The sequence below is a fragment of the Diorhabda carinulata genome, chromosome 1 (assembly GCF_026250575.1).
Source record: "Diorhabda carinulata isolate Delta chromosome 1, icDioCari1.1, whole genome shotgun sequence".
NCBI classification, from domain to species: domain Eukaryota; kingdom Metazoa; phylum Arthropoda; class Insecta; order Coleoptera; family Chrysomelidae; genus Diorhabda; species Diorhabda carinulata.
Window position 1 is genome coordinate 25,951,926 of NC_079460.1, and position 15,994 is coordinate 25,967,919.

The window sequence follows — 15,994 nt, forward strand, 5'->3', positions numbered from 1 at the left end:
ATGCCACTATAAAAATATGATGCAATTTTAGAGTCAAAATACTTAATTTCATCGTCGCTGTTAAATCTTATATATCTTAACTTGGCTTTCAGCTTTGTGAACAAAAAATAGTCGGACGGAGTCAGGGCTATATGGTAAGGTGTTCAATCTTTGTGAAGCCACATTTGTGTACATTAGCCTTGAAAAGCGAAGCACTGTGGACTGGAGCATTGTCAAGGCTGTATTTGATTATTTGAAGACAATCAAAAGGACACCTTCGTATTCCAAAAATATTGTATTTTTTAGTGCTTTCAGCGACCTTTGCCTTTTTGGAATGAGCTCCCTTTTCCGATTCCACTATATGGCATCTGTTTTGGATGTCGGATCATAGTAACATATCATAGTTTCATCACCCGTTATAATTGATTGGTCCTCGCGGCAAAGCTCTAAAAGCGCATAACATTCTTCTCAACGCTGCCTTAAAATATTTGTTTTAGAATTGCCGGTCTGTGCTGCAATTATTTTTTTTAGTCGATGGTTACTTAGAATAATGTTTCCACTAATTTAATGTTTTCTAGAGCAATTACCGTAACAGTACGTCCAACACGTGGATCATGTTCTAAGTCACCGTAAACAGCCTCCATTCTGTTTTTGATTTGTATTGGTGTTAATCTTTCGTTAGTAAAAAATTTCATAATAATACGAAACTCAATATGATACATAAATCATTTTTAAAACTTTGCAGACAGTTTGTTGAGACTGGCAGGACTATTTTCTATTAATCATTTCAAATAAAAGGTGTTCAAATTGGTCTTTTTGATAATATTTTGACTCTAAGCTTTTAACTATATTAAGGATGATATATCTAACCTAGTTAAAAATAAAATATTGTTTGGCTTATATTGTAATAAACACGGACCTATGAAAGATTAATCGAAAAAAAGGTAATAATTCAATAGAATTTAATGATAAAACTATAAGACCATAAGATTATTTGACGAGCAAAAAAAAATTATCATAAACAACTGATCCAGCAAATTTCGCGACAGTTTGATATTTTGCAGGATACGTAAGCGTACTGACCGAAATAATAAAGATACATTAAGCAAACGTAACGATTGTTGTTAACGATCAAGATATATGAATGTTTATGAATTTTATATGCCTCGAAAAAACAAATTGCTAGGTGAGCGAAGTCAGCGAAAGGATTTTCTATGAAGTAGAAAGTTGATTTTTTTGCTTTTTGATTTACGCCGAGTTTACGAGGAAGATTTTATTTTGAATGATTAATTTTTGATAGAGCATCATATATCTAAATACATCTGTGTTTATAAACAGGCATTTCTCGAGTAGTATTAATGTAATCATATTCTGTAACGACTATTTAGTAATTTATTTATAGGAAGACGTAGATGTCGACGGGCAGTAGCACCCGTATATTTATATAATTTTCGTAAATCTATTGATTAAATAATTCAGATAGAGAATTGAAAAAATTAAGTAGATTTTGTATGGAAATAATAAGGCTTGGATTTTATACAATTCTGATTACTATAGTCTATTTCAGAAAGGTATTGAGTAACAAAATGGGGAATTCCGACCAGTTCGGCTAAATTTCGATGTCGGCCATAGGTGTATGTTTTCTGACCTGAATTGTCGTTATCTAAATATTGTGTAGGGTTACTTAGGTAGTAAGATTATACAGTAACGTTTTGCGTTTAACAGGTACCGTTTAACCTTTTATTAGTGCTTCTGTATAATTCCAACCCTAGTTCAGATTCGGCTTAACCAAGCGCCGTAACGGCAATGGTGCCTTACTCAAAATTTTTAGAATATAAGTATATTTGTTCAGTTTAACGCATCAGTATTTGCTGCTAAGCCGTAAATAGTGTTCACAGTATTTCAAGATTAGTAATAAAATGGCGACATTTACACCAACGAAAAGATGTTCCAATAATTTTCCAATATCAGTGAATAAAAAACTTATGATTTGAAATGTACACGATTGCATAAAATACGATCATCCGAAATTTACTGTACAAGAAACTGTCGACCGATGTTCCCGAATGACTGGAGTTGGAAAGTCCATCGTTTTTAAATTATTGTGGGGGAGAAAGATAGCAGGCCAAGTGGAACGTCCCAAGAAAAGTCCAGGCAGACCAGTAAAAGTCCTTGATGAAGACACCAGAAGTGTAATTCGAAGAAAAGCTCACTTTTTTATTAAAAAAAAACGCACTCTAGATAAGATTTTAATGGAGCTTGGTCAGGATGACAGTATTCCGTTGATAACAAAAAAACTTTTATGGACCACTTTGAGAAATATGGAAAAGTATAACCGTAAAGCACTTTTAAAGGAAAGCGATGAGACGTGGAGGGTAATACAGTACAAAAAATGTAACAAGACAAAAATATTACCAGTGCTCGCCAAGATTTCATTGAAGGCCTATCAACGGGTATTAAGGTGCTTTCAGGTAAAGGGAAAAGACTAATGCCAACCTTTCAGTCGTCCATACGGGAGATTACCACGAGGACATGGATTCGGATGTTTTTGAAGACTATTTTGGTGAAATGATAAAATATCTTCCGGCTGATTCAGTAGTAGTTATGAATAACGCAAGTTATCATTCTCGACGCATAGAGAAGACTCCATCTTCATCTTGAAGAAAATAAGAATTTATTGACTGGTCGATCCGTTAATTATAACGTCAAGAGAAGATGACAGCTCCTCGGATGACGAAGAATACTATGATTTTTTATAATTTACTTTCCGTATAATGTTCAATAAAAAATAAGTGTACCTAATACTACATTCATAATGCGTAATTTTTATACTGTTAAAATAAAATTCTTTCTTTTTTACGAGTATCCTATAGGCACTACTTTGGCATACTGTTTTCAGTGTTTGTGAATGGATTAGAATAGGCTAAACCCATATATTGACCACAACCCGGGTGGTACTACTTGCACTTGATAAAAAGAAAGAATTTTACAATGGAATCATTGCCAAACTATGAAAGTGGCTTAAATATTCGTTGGGTCACTCTGTGATCTCTTTGCATGCCTAATGAGGTTTTATTACTCTACACCTTTCTGAAATAAACTATAGATCTGTACTGACACAATTTTATTTCCTAGGTAAAAAGCAACTTTGGTCAAAATTGGTTAGTTATAAACTTAATTTGTGTTGTTATAAATTGAACAGAGGGGTACGGATTTTGTTCCTAAAGGACGACTTTAAATTCGATTCGGCACAGATAATCATATTTTTGCGATATATATATATATATATATATATATATATATATATATATATATATATATATATTATATATTTTTTCGTTAGGATCTCAGCCTAACAATTTCCCTCCCGCTCGGACCAACGGTCCACTTTTTACTAACAGGGTAAAGACAAGTCTCTTACCGTTCCGACACTTGTGATAGCAGCTGCCCTCCTAAACAGAAAGGATTTGGTTTGATTCCTATACAGGGTCAAATCAAAAGTTACACTGGTGAAAAAAAATTTTACTGTGAAAAGCAACTTATTATTACAGCATATATTTTAGACGTCATGGAGCTATCAAAGAAAATAACTTCACATTTCATAACATTTATTGTCAGTATATAGTATTGATTTGACATAGCAATATTTAGCTTATTTACCATCGGTAATATAAAAATAAATAAAACAAAGTTATCTCCATGAGAAAATATGTTCCATAACTCCTGAAACAAGATGAATAAATTTATTAATATTAGTTTGAAGTAGAGCTGCTTCCTTTTTCCGCCCCCAAACAGTTCATAAAAACAATTTTATATCATAACGCAAGAAACTCACAAGTTTAAACCTGTTGTAGTGTCTCTGCATCCTGAATTACATCTAAGTATCAAAATGAATCGTGATAATCAACGCAGGATGATTGATTACTAGATAAAGAAAGATATTGGTTTCTCATATTATGTAGTACATAATATACTTACTGCTGAACTGAATATTGAAGTATTGTCTGCATTGCGAATACGAGTAAACTCAAGAATAAACAAGTCGAAACGTACTAAAATATAGTGTTTTAGTATAACTTTTGGACTTTTCTAGTACAAAGTGAGTTATATTTTTAATTGTTTTCGGACCTGCGTGTTGTTATTCCATCATATAAGTATAGTAATAAGTTATTTATAAGTTTGTTGTTGAAATAATTTGGGGCATACATTTATACAGCAGTGAGCGTATAAACTATCTATTTAATCAAGAGACAGAAATGTCAGGAGAAAATTGGGCAGAGAGGATTCAACATAGTAGCAGCTGCGCAGATTTTTACATTGTTTTTTAAGGGGTTGCTACTTAAGTTTTGAGATATGGTAACACTGATATTAATATGTCAAATTTGGCATTGTTATAATGAAGTTTGACATTAATGGTGAACGTACTTAGAGCGTGTTGTCATACGAGAGCTATTTAAATTGTTTATAGATACTTGAAACATTCATCATGGTCATAAAATCGCATTTTTGTACTATGAGTTTTTATGACTTTCGACGTAGATCAAACCAACAGCAGCGTGCCGATCAACTCGCTTCGACTTTTGGTGGTGAAGTATTATTTCGAGCCACCGTGTTTCCTTGGTTTACCGAATTCAATCGTGGTCGCACTTCGCTATAGAAGCTTTGAAAGAGCTTTGAAAGACTTATAAGATCATAACAAACGACGAATCATGAATCTATGCATATGAACGAAACTAAACAACAATCAACTGTGTGGGTCTTTCGACGATAAAAATACTCAGCACCACTAGTTTTCTCCCGTTATTATGGCAATACCAAAAGTCAAGATCATCATTAAACGAATGTATAAAAAGAGAAACCATTATTTTTACAGCGTCTCTTTATTGAAAAGAAATCAAAAGACAAAGGTTCAAGAGTTCTAAAAAATCTGAAGAGGAAGAAGACGAAATGCATCACGTTATATTGCAATGTCTACTAATTTATCATTTCAGTAATCAGTTACTAATTTTTATGAATTCCATCTAAATGTTAGATTTCTGCAAGTGCGCTCACAACTCTAGTGCAGGGATACATAATGACGACCTCGAGTCTTTATTGATCTGTGAACTCTGTCGGCTCTGTGAACGCGAGTCCTGCCCTGTCGGCTGAGTAGAATATAGGACAATTCCAAAACAAAGAATTCAGTTTTTATGTTCATTTCTTTTCTGTAATTTGTTTCAAATAGTATCATACCTTTATTTCACAGAAAAAAATATTTACGTTATAGACGTTATTCCACTTCGGTGTTTGGTTTAGTAGTAAAACCTAAGGTATAAGCATAGAAATAAAATTTTGTTAGTTAAAACTTACCATTAAAAATGGTCTTCTCAATATTCTTAACTGATAAATTCATTCCATGTAATGAAATAATTCAATTTATATGACAAGATTTATTCTGAATAGGCTCAAACTCGAGAAAAGTTAGTTTGAGGCAACATCAAACATATATAACACTTCCATTGATAGTTTATCTTCACTGTAACATTTAAAAGCGTTTAACGGTTGTAACTAGTGATATCCAATTCGTAGATAGTTCTAAAGAATTTGAGAAAATTCAGAAAGACGAAGAGAAGAAAAAAATGTCAACATTATAAATGTCCTATTCAGCCTTGTTCTATCACATATTTACAAATTCTGATTTTTTCAATTTGAAGATTTTAGATTTTCTTTTATAAAAGGTAGTTGTTGGGCTTGAGATATAGTAAAACAGATATTGCACTTCCTGAGTAAGTTGCTCAGTTAGGCTATGAAGATCACAGAGTTAATAGAGATAATGAGAAGATCTGCGTCTGTAGGGAGGAGGACGGACCAAACGAGGATTAAAAGGTCCAAGTGCTGCTTCATTTGTTGAAGAAGCGCTTCTATAGATTGTTAGACGACGTATTCTATTACAAGGTCCCTTAGGCCATTTGTGATTCATACTCCAGTATAGAATAGGGCCTATAGCAGAATGCATGTGACCAAAGAAAAGGGTCAGCTGTTGAATATATTCCGGTGTAGCATTTTGCATAAATTCATCACAAAATTGAGTGATCACATATGGAAACCAACACAAAATAAAGAATAGAGATAAACAAAGTAAACAATTAGCGAGACGTCTACGACTGCGTAAAGTTGAAGTTGGAGGTGGTGTTTCCTCGATAGTATCTTGTGCGTTCGGAATACTCATTTGCTTTCTTCCCTGTAACAATGAATAAAACATGGTACAAAAACCATTATATTATATTTACAGTGAATTACGTGATATACATCACTCTTACAATCAAGTAACACTGGTTATGCATATGTAGATAATCGAATAAAACTTGATTTGTTTACATTGCCATTTTTCGTTAATATATGGACTGTACTACATATAAAATGGAAGGAGTATTAATTGAGTGTGAAAGTTGACAGAAGGAACTGAAAGTCAGGGAAACTTCCTGCAATTCCCAAAAGTAAGATTTACAAAAACTAATAACGAAAATTTAAAAAAAGTCATCAAAATTCCATGAAAACTTTCTAACCTAACTAAAATCATACCGGCGCAGCGTGTTTCATATTATGTATTCGATTTTCATGAAGCACATCCGCTACTTAAAACTGATCTCACTTACTTATGACGAATACAACCTCCATTGAACACATATCTCTTAGCAAAAGAGAAAAAAAGATATATATATATATATATGTATATATATATATACATATATATATATATGTATATATATATATATATATATATATATATATATATATATATATATATATATATATATATATCTCTATAATGTTTCTAAATTTTCTTGATTTTAGGTCTCTTCTGTTTTAAAATTAGATTTTTAATAATTTTTGAAAGATAGATAAAAATTGACGTTCCAACTAATTTTAAGTCTTTATCAAAATTAGTCGAAACTTCATATTACACAACTAAATTATACAATAATTAACTTCTCACTAACACTTAACCAAGTTATATAATTTATTCAAATTCTTCGGTTACTTCTCAGAAATTAATTCAAAAGAAACAATGTAACGAAATCGCATGTTATTATAAAAAAACGTTAATTAATCCAACAATATATTAAAGCAATTTTTGAGTAATCCTAAGGATAAAATGCCAAATTTGGAAAAAAATTGGTATATATGAAATTAATTGTAGTTATTGTGACGAGAAGTATATCGGGCAGACTAAGAGATAACTCGAGAGACTAAGACAAAGGAGATGAAGTCATTCCGCGTTTGCTTGAAATAATAGGCGGTACGCCCTGTTTTTGAATTGCCCCGTTCCGATGATAGCAGCTTAAGAAGTCCCATGCTTTTTGGTAATTTTGTATTCGAGCGGTTACAATAACTGTCATCAAAGTGACATTATTGGGATTTAAAATGTGATATGACAAATATCGCTTTAACTCAGTGTATGCGAAGAAATATATCAAATGGATCAGAATATTCTCTAAATCTTTAAAAAGAAATGGTACTAGCCTCTTATTAAATGGTGACTATACGTAGCTTGTAGAATAGCTGGATCCTATACAACCGAGCAGAAAGAAAAAATAGCTTGCACCTTAAACTGCGAAAAGAAGTGGTCTAATAATATTTTTATATTTTTCTTCCTTGAAAGCGTTCTCAACTAATTCACAGCGGAAAAAAATCAAAAAACAGGAAAAAATTCTGGCGGTAATGGGTTAACTGATCACATATTTCTAAGCTAAAACTTTCATTTTGTTCCGAGAGACTTTATGTTTACTGAATACTAAGCCACGTTTTTTTTAATATAGATTCACCTAGATTGTGTATATTGGAATGGATTCTAAATTAGACTATTCATTTTTGCGAATCGATATCGTGAATGAATTTTGGCTTTTCAAGGGAACGGTTGTTTGGAGCCTTTGGCGATGAGAATATCCTTTATTAACCTTTATTACAAGAACGTCGGTCCAGTGTAATTTTCGATGGAATCTAGTTTGACAAATATAAATAATATAGTTTAGATACAATTTCGATAAGAATTGGAACGGATTTATTTAGAAAAAGATAGAGTTCAATTTATTTAAACCTCTTGGACCAATTCAATTTATGTACATATAGTCTGTGATATTTCCAAATAATTTACCAACTTCAATTTTTTGGTTATATCATAGACTTAAATATTAACATGTGCAAGAAATATCATGTACTCGAAAAACTGATACGAGTAACTTTCTCTCGAGGGTTAACTGCGCTGGAGATTCTGGAGAGTTGTGTAAACAATCTTCTCAAAATCACTTCCCACAAATTTTTGATAGAGTTTAAATCTACTGACCAGAGTTGTTACGATCAAATATTCACGCCACCTTCTTGAAAAATATTCATAGTTCGATGTACCTTGTTTTACTGAAGATGGCTTGCAGATATCCATTTAGGCAAGACAGTAAAGTCTAGATAGACTAAAGATAATTTAAAGATAGAACATAAATATAACCTTCAGTTCTCATACTATCCCGAATACACACAAGCAGTGATCGCTTATAATGAGCAAGAGCTTCCCAAACTTACACAATTTCTCTGTACATACCTTTCAATATATGTATGTATGTATGGATTTGGGGTCTCGTATATACAATGTGTCCCAAAGCATCTATTGTGTCCCCCTTTCTTGCTGCTATACTGGAGAACCCAGTGTTTACTGCTGATCTATCAATCTCACTTCTTTTAAAATGTCTAGAATGTGGGATGGCTTTAATTGCCAGAGATCTTCGTTTTCTATTTTATACGGACCCAGGTGTAGTGCTCTGGAGTTCATTAATGTTTCAGACTACTAGAGAGAATGTGGATAGAGGTTTCGTCCTCTGTGCAACAAAATCTTACGTCGTACGACCTGCTAGGTCTAGCGTCTTTAGATGTTTGTTGAGGCGACAGTGCCCAGATAGAATTCCTGTTAGTATTCGTAGATTATTCTTACTGAGGTTGATATATTCAGCAGATATACTCTGGTTATAGTTTCCCAAAGAGTCTTTGACTGTCTCAGCCCCTGATGGTTGTCCTAATAATTGGTTTTACTCCTATCTACCTTCTTTTTCAGTGCTTTTTCCATTGTTTCCTAGCTGATACCACAGAAAGGTTCGGGTCCCATGAGGTGCTTGTCTGTCCCCGCTTTAGCGAGCTCATAAGCTATGACATTTCCCTTCGCTCTGGGGTGTGTCCACAAATCCATTGTAGGTTAATTTTATTTTTTTTTACCTAGCTTGGCCATCTAGGTAATCCCAAACGAGTTTGAATTTTATGATATTAGAGCTTAGAGCTCTAATGGCTGCTTGACTATCGAACAGGATGATCTCCTGTTTGCGATAGTTCTTCTCTAGACTGAACTGAATACATTTTTCCACTGCATACATTTCTGCTTGAAAAATGTTTGATGCACTGCCCAGGCTTCTAGATGTTTGGTTCTAGGCCCATACACTACTATTTCAGTTCGGTCTGCTGTTTTGATCCATCCGTACACCATTCAATGGCATTTCTGTTAATTTTTTGTTAGTGTAGCCTATTTTGACCTCGGTAGTTTGCCTGTGTTGAAATTCTTATTTCTTTACCTCCTTCTATTTACAAATGACACACACGTATTACCGTCGTTGTTGGGCACAATGGGCAACTTCGTGATAGTATATCCCAATATCTCGATGGGTTACAAATTTACAACTATTAAATTTACCGGCCAGGTTATAATTTGGACGTATTTGAACTTGAGCTACTTTGTTAGGCTCAACACAAGTAGATGAAATCGTAATAAGTTAATATTGTCATAACATAACAACAAGACAAAATATTGGTATTGTTATCATCGCCTTTTTTGTTTACTTTGGTCAAAATGTCGCCCAAATATCGAAGTCAATAAATTATTACTCCTGAGTATAATAATTCTAATGTCGCTGATATTACGTATTTGAACAATACTATATAATAAAACTCAAGATATTCATTTCAACAGATGCTGGCTTATATAATACAAAAATAATGTGCTTTTAGGAAATGATGATTTGAATCCAGACGAAAACACCAACTGGATCTGGAGCAACATCTTAAATAAGTAAGTGAGGCCATACGAAAACCATGGAAAATGCCTCATATGGAAAAGCAAAAAAGGCAGCGATGCTGCCTGATGCAATGATCATCTAATCGATTTATGATCTATGAATAACCTTGAAGTCATCAGAAGTGAACGGAAACTTCCCAGCCCTTCTTCAAAGACGAGAGTAAGAAATCCTGCTGCCTTAGTCGAAGCAGTCTAGAGGTGGGGTATATACCAGAGCTTTGTTGAAGGGTGAAAGTAACGACGCCTTTGAGTATACTCCACATGAGGATGTAAAAAGAGTTTCTCCGCTTATGTGGAGTTTAGTAGTGATCTAAATGTGTGTGACTAAATGATCACGGCATGTCTTGTCAAGTTATAGTCATCTACGCAAAGGACAACTTTGAAAATATACTCTGTGGCATAGTTTGAAGAGAACTTAACTACACAAGGAGGTAATCTCGATCGGCGGGAATAAATATCAACCCGAGTAAGACCTACCTTACCACCTTCACTAAGAAAAACAAAACTCTTTAGTCCATCAAGCTAGACGGACAAGCTATTGACTAGAAAACTGACTGGCTTGCATATGTGTAACCTGCGTCTAAAACCAAACATTCTGGAAATTTGGGCAACACACCAAGAATTTTTCAAGCAGAAAAAATGCAACTGAAAACTGAAAATCATCATCCTATCCGATAGAAAAACAGCCATTAAAGCTCTAAGCTCCAATGACATAAAGCTCAAACTAGCTTAAGCTGGACAAGCTGAACGAGCTAGGCAAGAAAAATAAAGTTACCCTACAATAGATTCTAGAGCAATACAGAAACTATTGGAAAAGAACGTAGATAGGAATAAAACCAGTTACTATAATTTGTTATTATAATTATATTAATAGTATCTAAGATGTACATATAAAATGTATAAAAAGAAATAAATGTCACCTTTGTATTGTATAAAGTTATACGTTGGATGTTTTAAATCCGATACATCGTTGTGGCTGATTTGCTAGCGGCTGAATTAGCCGTTACAGAATTTAAGTGAATTTATTCAGAATTTTCCCGAGTCAGAAATTTACATTTTATGCCCGGATATTTGAAGTATCTCGAAGCTTTTTAACGTAATTTAAAGTAGTATTATTAAATAAGACTAAATTTTTTTCTTCTAAAAACAATGAAAATGATCGAAAACAACTTTCTACGAGCTTACAACAAATTGTATGGAATGATACCTATAACAAATGACCATGTTTATTTCATTTAAAATTTATACCACTCAGCGGAATTAGGTACTAGAATAAAAATATTCTCCTTAGAATGATAAACGTGACGATTACATCAATTTATTCTATAAAATATGAATCGTCTCTTCAAAACTCACATTTTGATTAACTACGATTTTCCAAGAATTTTAGAAGTATACACAATTAACAATATAACATTTTAACGAAACTAAGACTAAAGTCAGACTATTACTAATTTTGGTTTGGTTAATTTATATAAAAAATATCGATGACTCGGCATCGAATGTTCTATTGAAAGTTTTGTCTATATAGTTCTTCCCCTGTATTGTTTATCTCTTTAAAAAAGACAAGCATAATTAGTTTTTGGCTGTAGGTAGTTTTTGAAGATAACTATGATACTGAATTCTAACTTATATCTTGAGAGTTGGCCGTACATGTTTTGTTTTTTTGAAAAGATGTGTGATGTCACGGGAAGTGTTTAAGTGGTCTCTCAGACAGAGGGATGACACGACTTGGATTCTATATTGCTGTGTGATTTGTTTGCTCTTCATCCTCATGTTCATTATGAGGATCTTCGCCTATGTTCTGTAATGCTCTGAATCCAGTTGGTTCTCCATTTAAAATTTGGTTTCTGGCGTCTAATAGGAGTTCACTGATTGATCAAGTTTTATCTGGGTTATTGAAAACATCTTGCATGGATGCATGGATTATTTGATGTCTCTGAAGATTCCTTGCATTTTTTTATTTTATTCCTCTGTTTCTATACAATGTCGTAGTCATATTCCTTCAATTTTAATCTCCATCTTACCAGCTTAGAGTTTGGTTATTTTGGAGATAATAGGTATTGAAGCGGTCGAATGAATAGGGTGGGAAGTATTAAGTAGCCCCAACTAAAGCCAACATATCTTTTTAAATTGTCGAATACATTATGTCTGTCTCGTTCAGTGTGCCGGAGGCGAATGCTATTGGTTTAACACTGCTAACTGGTCTTTGAGAAAGGACTGTTCCTATAGCGTAGCTGTTGGCGTCGCGTCGGTAATTAGGTTGAAAGAAAAAGCTAGTAATAATTTGTTTAGTTTAACATACTGTAATAATATTTCATTAATATTTTTTCATTATTTGTTGATTTAGCAACGACAGCATCCGATATAATCTGTTTATTCTAACGTGAAGAGACACTAATATATTCTGTTAGAGAGGTTCATAACTCACACGTTAAGCATTGACGTGACTGCAGTTATAAAAAATGGATAAAAATTTTATAAATATGTGGAGATAAATACAACAAGCTATGATTTGTAACATGTGTACGAAGTGCTCTCAAAATAAGTTATTTTTGATAGAAGGAAATGAATTTCAATGTTACTGTACATTATTACTCTATCAGAAAATTCCCTTACTCAGAATAAAAAATAAACAATTCTTCAGAAACTGAAATGACGAAAGTACATAAATTAATCTTTCTAATACACGAGGTCATGAAACGATTCAAAACAACATCTATTATTAAGCAAAATGATGTTTATTGTGATGAAACTTGTTCTCTTGATGATATTAAAAATTTTTCTCATCAAGATGGTATTCTATAAGAAGGGAAGAGTTATTTTAGCAACATGAACATTTCAAGCCCCATTATAATATTGAACATATCTAACATATTTAGAGAGCACTATGTACATTTTTTATAAATGGGATTCCTCGTATAGATCGTGGAAATACTGTAATTAACACACTGTTTACACTACCACTACACCAATCCTCAAAATTATACTGTCTAACGCGCGTTTAGATAACCAAGTTATCGTCTTCATACAGTTTACCTTCAGTCTCTGAAGACGATAATTTGGTTATCGAAAGTAGTATACATATAAAAAATGTTTCGAAATTATTTGGACACTTCTTCAGCTATTTAAAAATGGAAGAGATGAATTTACTTCAGTTCTGTCAGATATCTAAGTATTGTACGTCAAAATACAATGAAAGAAGATTTCTCAACTTCACCTTGGCAATCCAATGTCTCATGAGTGACAAATGTATCAAGTATCAGTTATTAAAATTATAGAATATGATATTCTATAAAACCTGAATCAGTATGCACGTGATATGAATATTCATATTAAAGTAATATTGTGAATAATTAAAAATTACATTAAAGTGAGGAAGAAATTTTTAGGAAATATTCATATTATCAAATGTTTACATCCAGTATTTGGAACATTTTTTTTTCTTATCTTCTTTTTCTTCTGGTCGATCAATAATTTTGAATTTATTGTCGAAGGCATGAGACAGGCATCCTCATTAAACTGGCTTTCAGCTAACGAATATTGAAATTATAATTTTCCACATTCACACCACGGAACATAATTTTTCTTGAGGCTGTAGAATATCGTAATAGAGACAATTTTATAAACTGCTTCAACTGATGGCGAAAGAGCTAGTAAACACGCATGTTGATTTAACTTGTTTGACTTAATAAACTGTTATTGGTGAAGATTGTTGAATACAATACTCAAATTTTGCAGCATTATATACTGCGAATAAAGTCGTTTGGTTTGTACATGGTATTTTTCTTTTTAAAACGCTCATCAATTGAAATCAGGTTGTGTTGCTAACAGTTTTTTTTTCCTTTCCTTAAAGAAGCAGTGATAGTTTTGTTGCAACCAAACGTGTGTACTTTACAACTGGGCGTCGCGTAGTTTCGTAATTTTTACTGATGTACCGGGTGTCCCAACAAGAATGGCTCTCGGCCATATCTCGGAATGAATACCAAAAATTATAAAATGAATAATTTACAAGTTTTGCCCAATGCATTTAAACTATGATTCTTCAAGAAATTCAGCGTATATTTGATTTTACACGTTTTAGTCTATCTCTTCAAATAAGAGGGGGGGGGGAAGCAGGAACTTTATTATGAAAAAACGTCTGTAAGTTCAGTTCTACTTAACCTATCTGTGCATACTTAGTCTTTTCCAAGAGAGCTCCTTTCTACCAATGTAAGAGTTATATTTCGAAGCAACCTAATGAGTAACGTATACGCTAGAGAGCGTTATTTATTTATTTTTTTAAATCTAGCTATCCTTGAAGTTGATATATTTGATATGACCGTCATTTCTTTCAATACTTGCTGCTTTTATGATCTGTATTTGCACACTTCAGAAAAATAACTTCTACATATTATAAAATACAAAGGAACCGTAATTAGTATAAAAAATTAGCCACTCACGTTTCCAAGTTTTTTTTTATGAAATACATTTGGTAAGTACAAAGTGATCTTTTACGAAGAAAGCAGGTATTTTTTATACATCAGTCACAACTGAATTACTTATAAAGTAAAAATATTGTATACTAAAAGTTCAAATATATTGGTTTAATTTTAAAAATGAGTCCCAAATATCTAAAATGAAAATCTCAGTGACTTAAGATTTAATTAATCTTGCCGAGATTATGATATATATGATATATATAATTACTTCACTATTTATAAATATCATGTACCTAATAATAGTTAATCAACTAATCATTAATAAACTGGAAATCTGTATCATGAACTGGAATTTGCGATTTACATTCTGCTACGTTATATATGACTGACCGCTTCGTACTTTCCAAAATGGTTGAATGTATATAGACAATTATGTTAAGAGATTTTTATAAACACATTTTTGCGACCGTGAGTATCGAAAGGCACTTCCATATGACATTAGCTTTTTGATCACTTTTATGAGGCCAAAATAACGTTTTATAAAAAATTCATTTTACTCCTTTTTGGCTCAAGTTTGCAAAGTTTTTCAAATACATGAATATTCACGAGAAGTAATATTAAAGCGAGTTTCTACTTTACGCATTAAAGATAATTAGTAACGAACTCTTCAGACTAAAGTTTAAAATCCTTGGGAATTCTAAATAACCAGTACTTTGTAATCAATATCAATACTCAGAACATTTTTATTTTGAATGAAAATAAAATTTCCATTTGAAATTAGTCATGTTCGTTATATATTTTTCATATAAACAATATCTAGGAGAAACTATATGAGCTTTTAGGAAATAAAATCTAACTATTGAAGACCTTATTGGCACAAAGGTTTTCAAAAGTTTAATCAAGTCCTCAAAATCATGTTCACACACTAAATTAATAAAGGTCGAGAAATATCATCAAATGCTTTTATTATTCGTATCATAGTGAAAAGTGTGACTTGATTTCATTGTGCGCACTCATAGGAGTATATGTTAACTATCAATGAATTTTGGTAGTTCAATATTCCATCCAAATTAAAACATATTTTTTAATTATTGTTAAGATTAAAAGACAAAACTAACAACGTGAATTTTCACAGGATCACATATAATTTGAATCTTTATAGCAAGTCTGGAATTTGGTTTTGGAATAAAAAAGTTTTTCCCCTATTGAGAATTTCATAAAAATTGATCTTATTAGCTCCTGGCGATTTGTTGCCCACTTATTTTGAGTTGATTTTTAAGCCGCATACGGGGCCTTTGTAGCCGGTTCTCGCTTTTTAGTCCATTGGTTGGAATGTTATTTTGTTTCGGGTGTGAAGTGATGGACACATGTTTCATTCATGGCTATGAAATGGAGCAAAAATTTGGTTTTATTTCTGTGAAACATTGCCAGACACTCGATGGAAACATCTTCACTTCGCTGTTTTTATTCCATTCTGAGCAAACGTGGCACCTATATTGTGCAC

At 32.5% G+C, this 15,994-nt stretch overlaps 1 protein-coding gene across 2 annotated transcripts in view; it reads right to left on the minus strand.

Annotated features, from left to right (window-relative positions):
* Positions 1 to 3,570: 3,570 nt before the first annotated feature.
* Positions 3,571 to 15,994, minus strand: part of LOC130900953 (substance-K receptor) — a 62,018-nt gene continuing 49,594 nt past the window's right edge. Inside the window, exons 3-4 of one of the 2 annotated variants that reach the window (XR_009060238.1) lie at positions 5,329 to 6,199; positions 3,571 to 3,702 (exon numbers count right to left, since the gene is read on the minus strand). Coding sequence is in view for 1 of the 2 variants with exons in the window: in XM_057812014.1 (XP_057667997.1) it covers positions 5,780 to 6,199 (420 nt within the window). In the remaining variant the exon portion in view is untranslated. Of the gene's footprint in view, positions 6,200 to 15,994 lie in introns of both variants that reach the window. The other variant, XM_057812014.1, reaches the window with a different exon arrangement.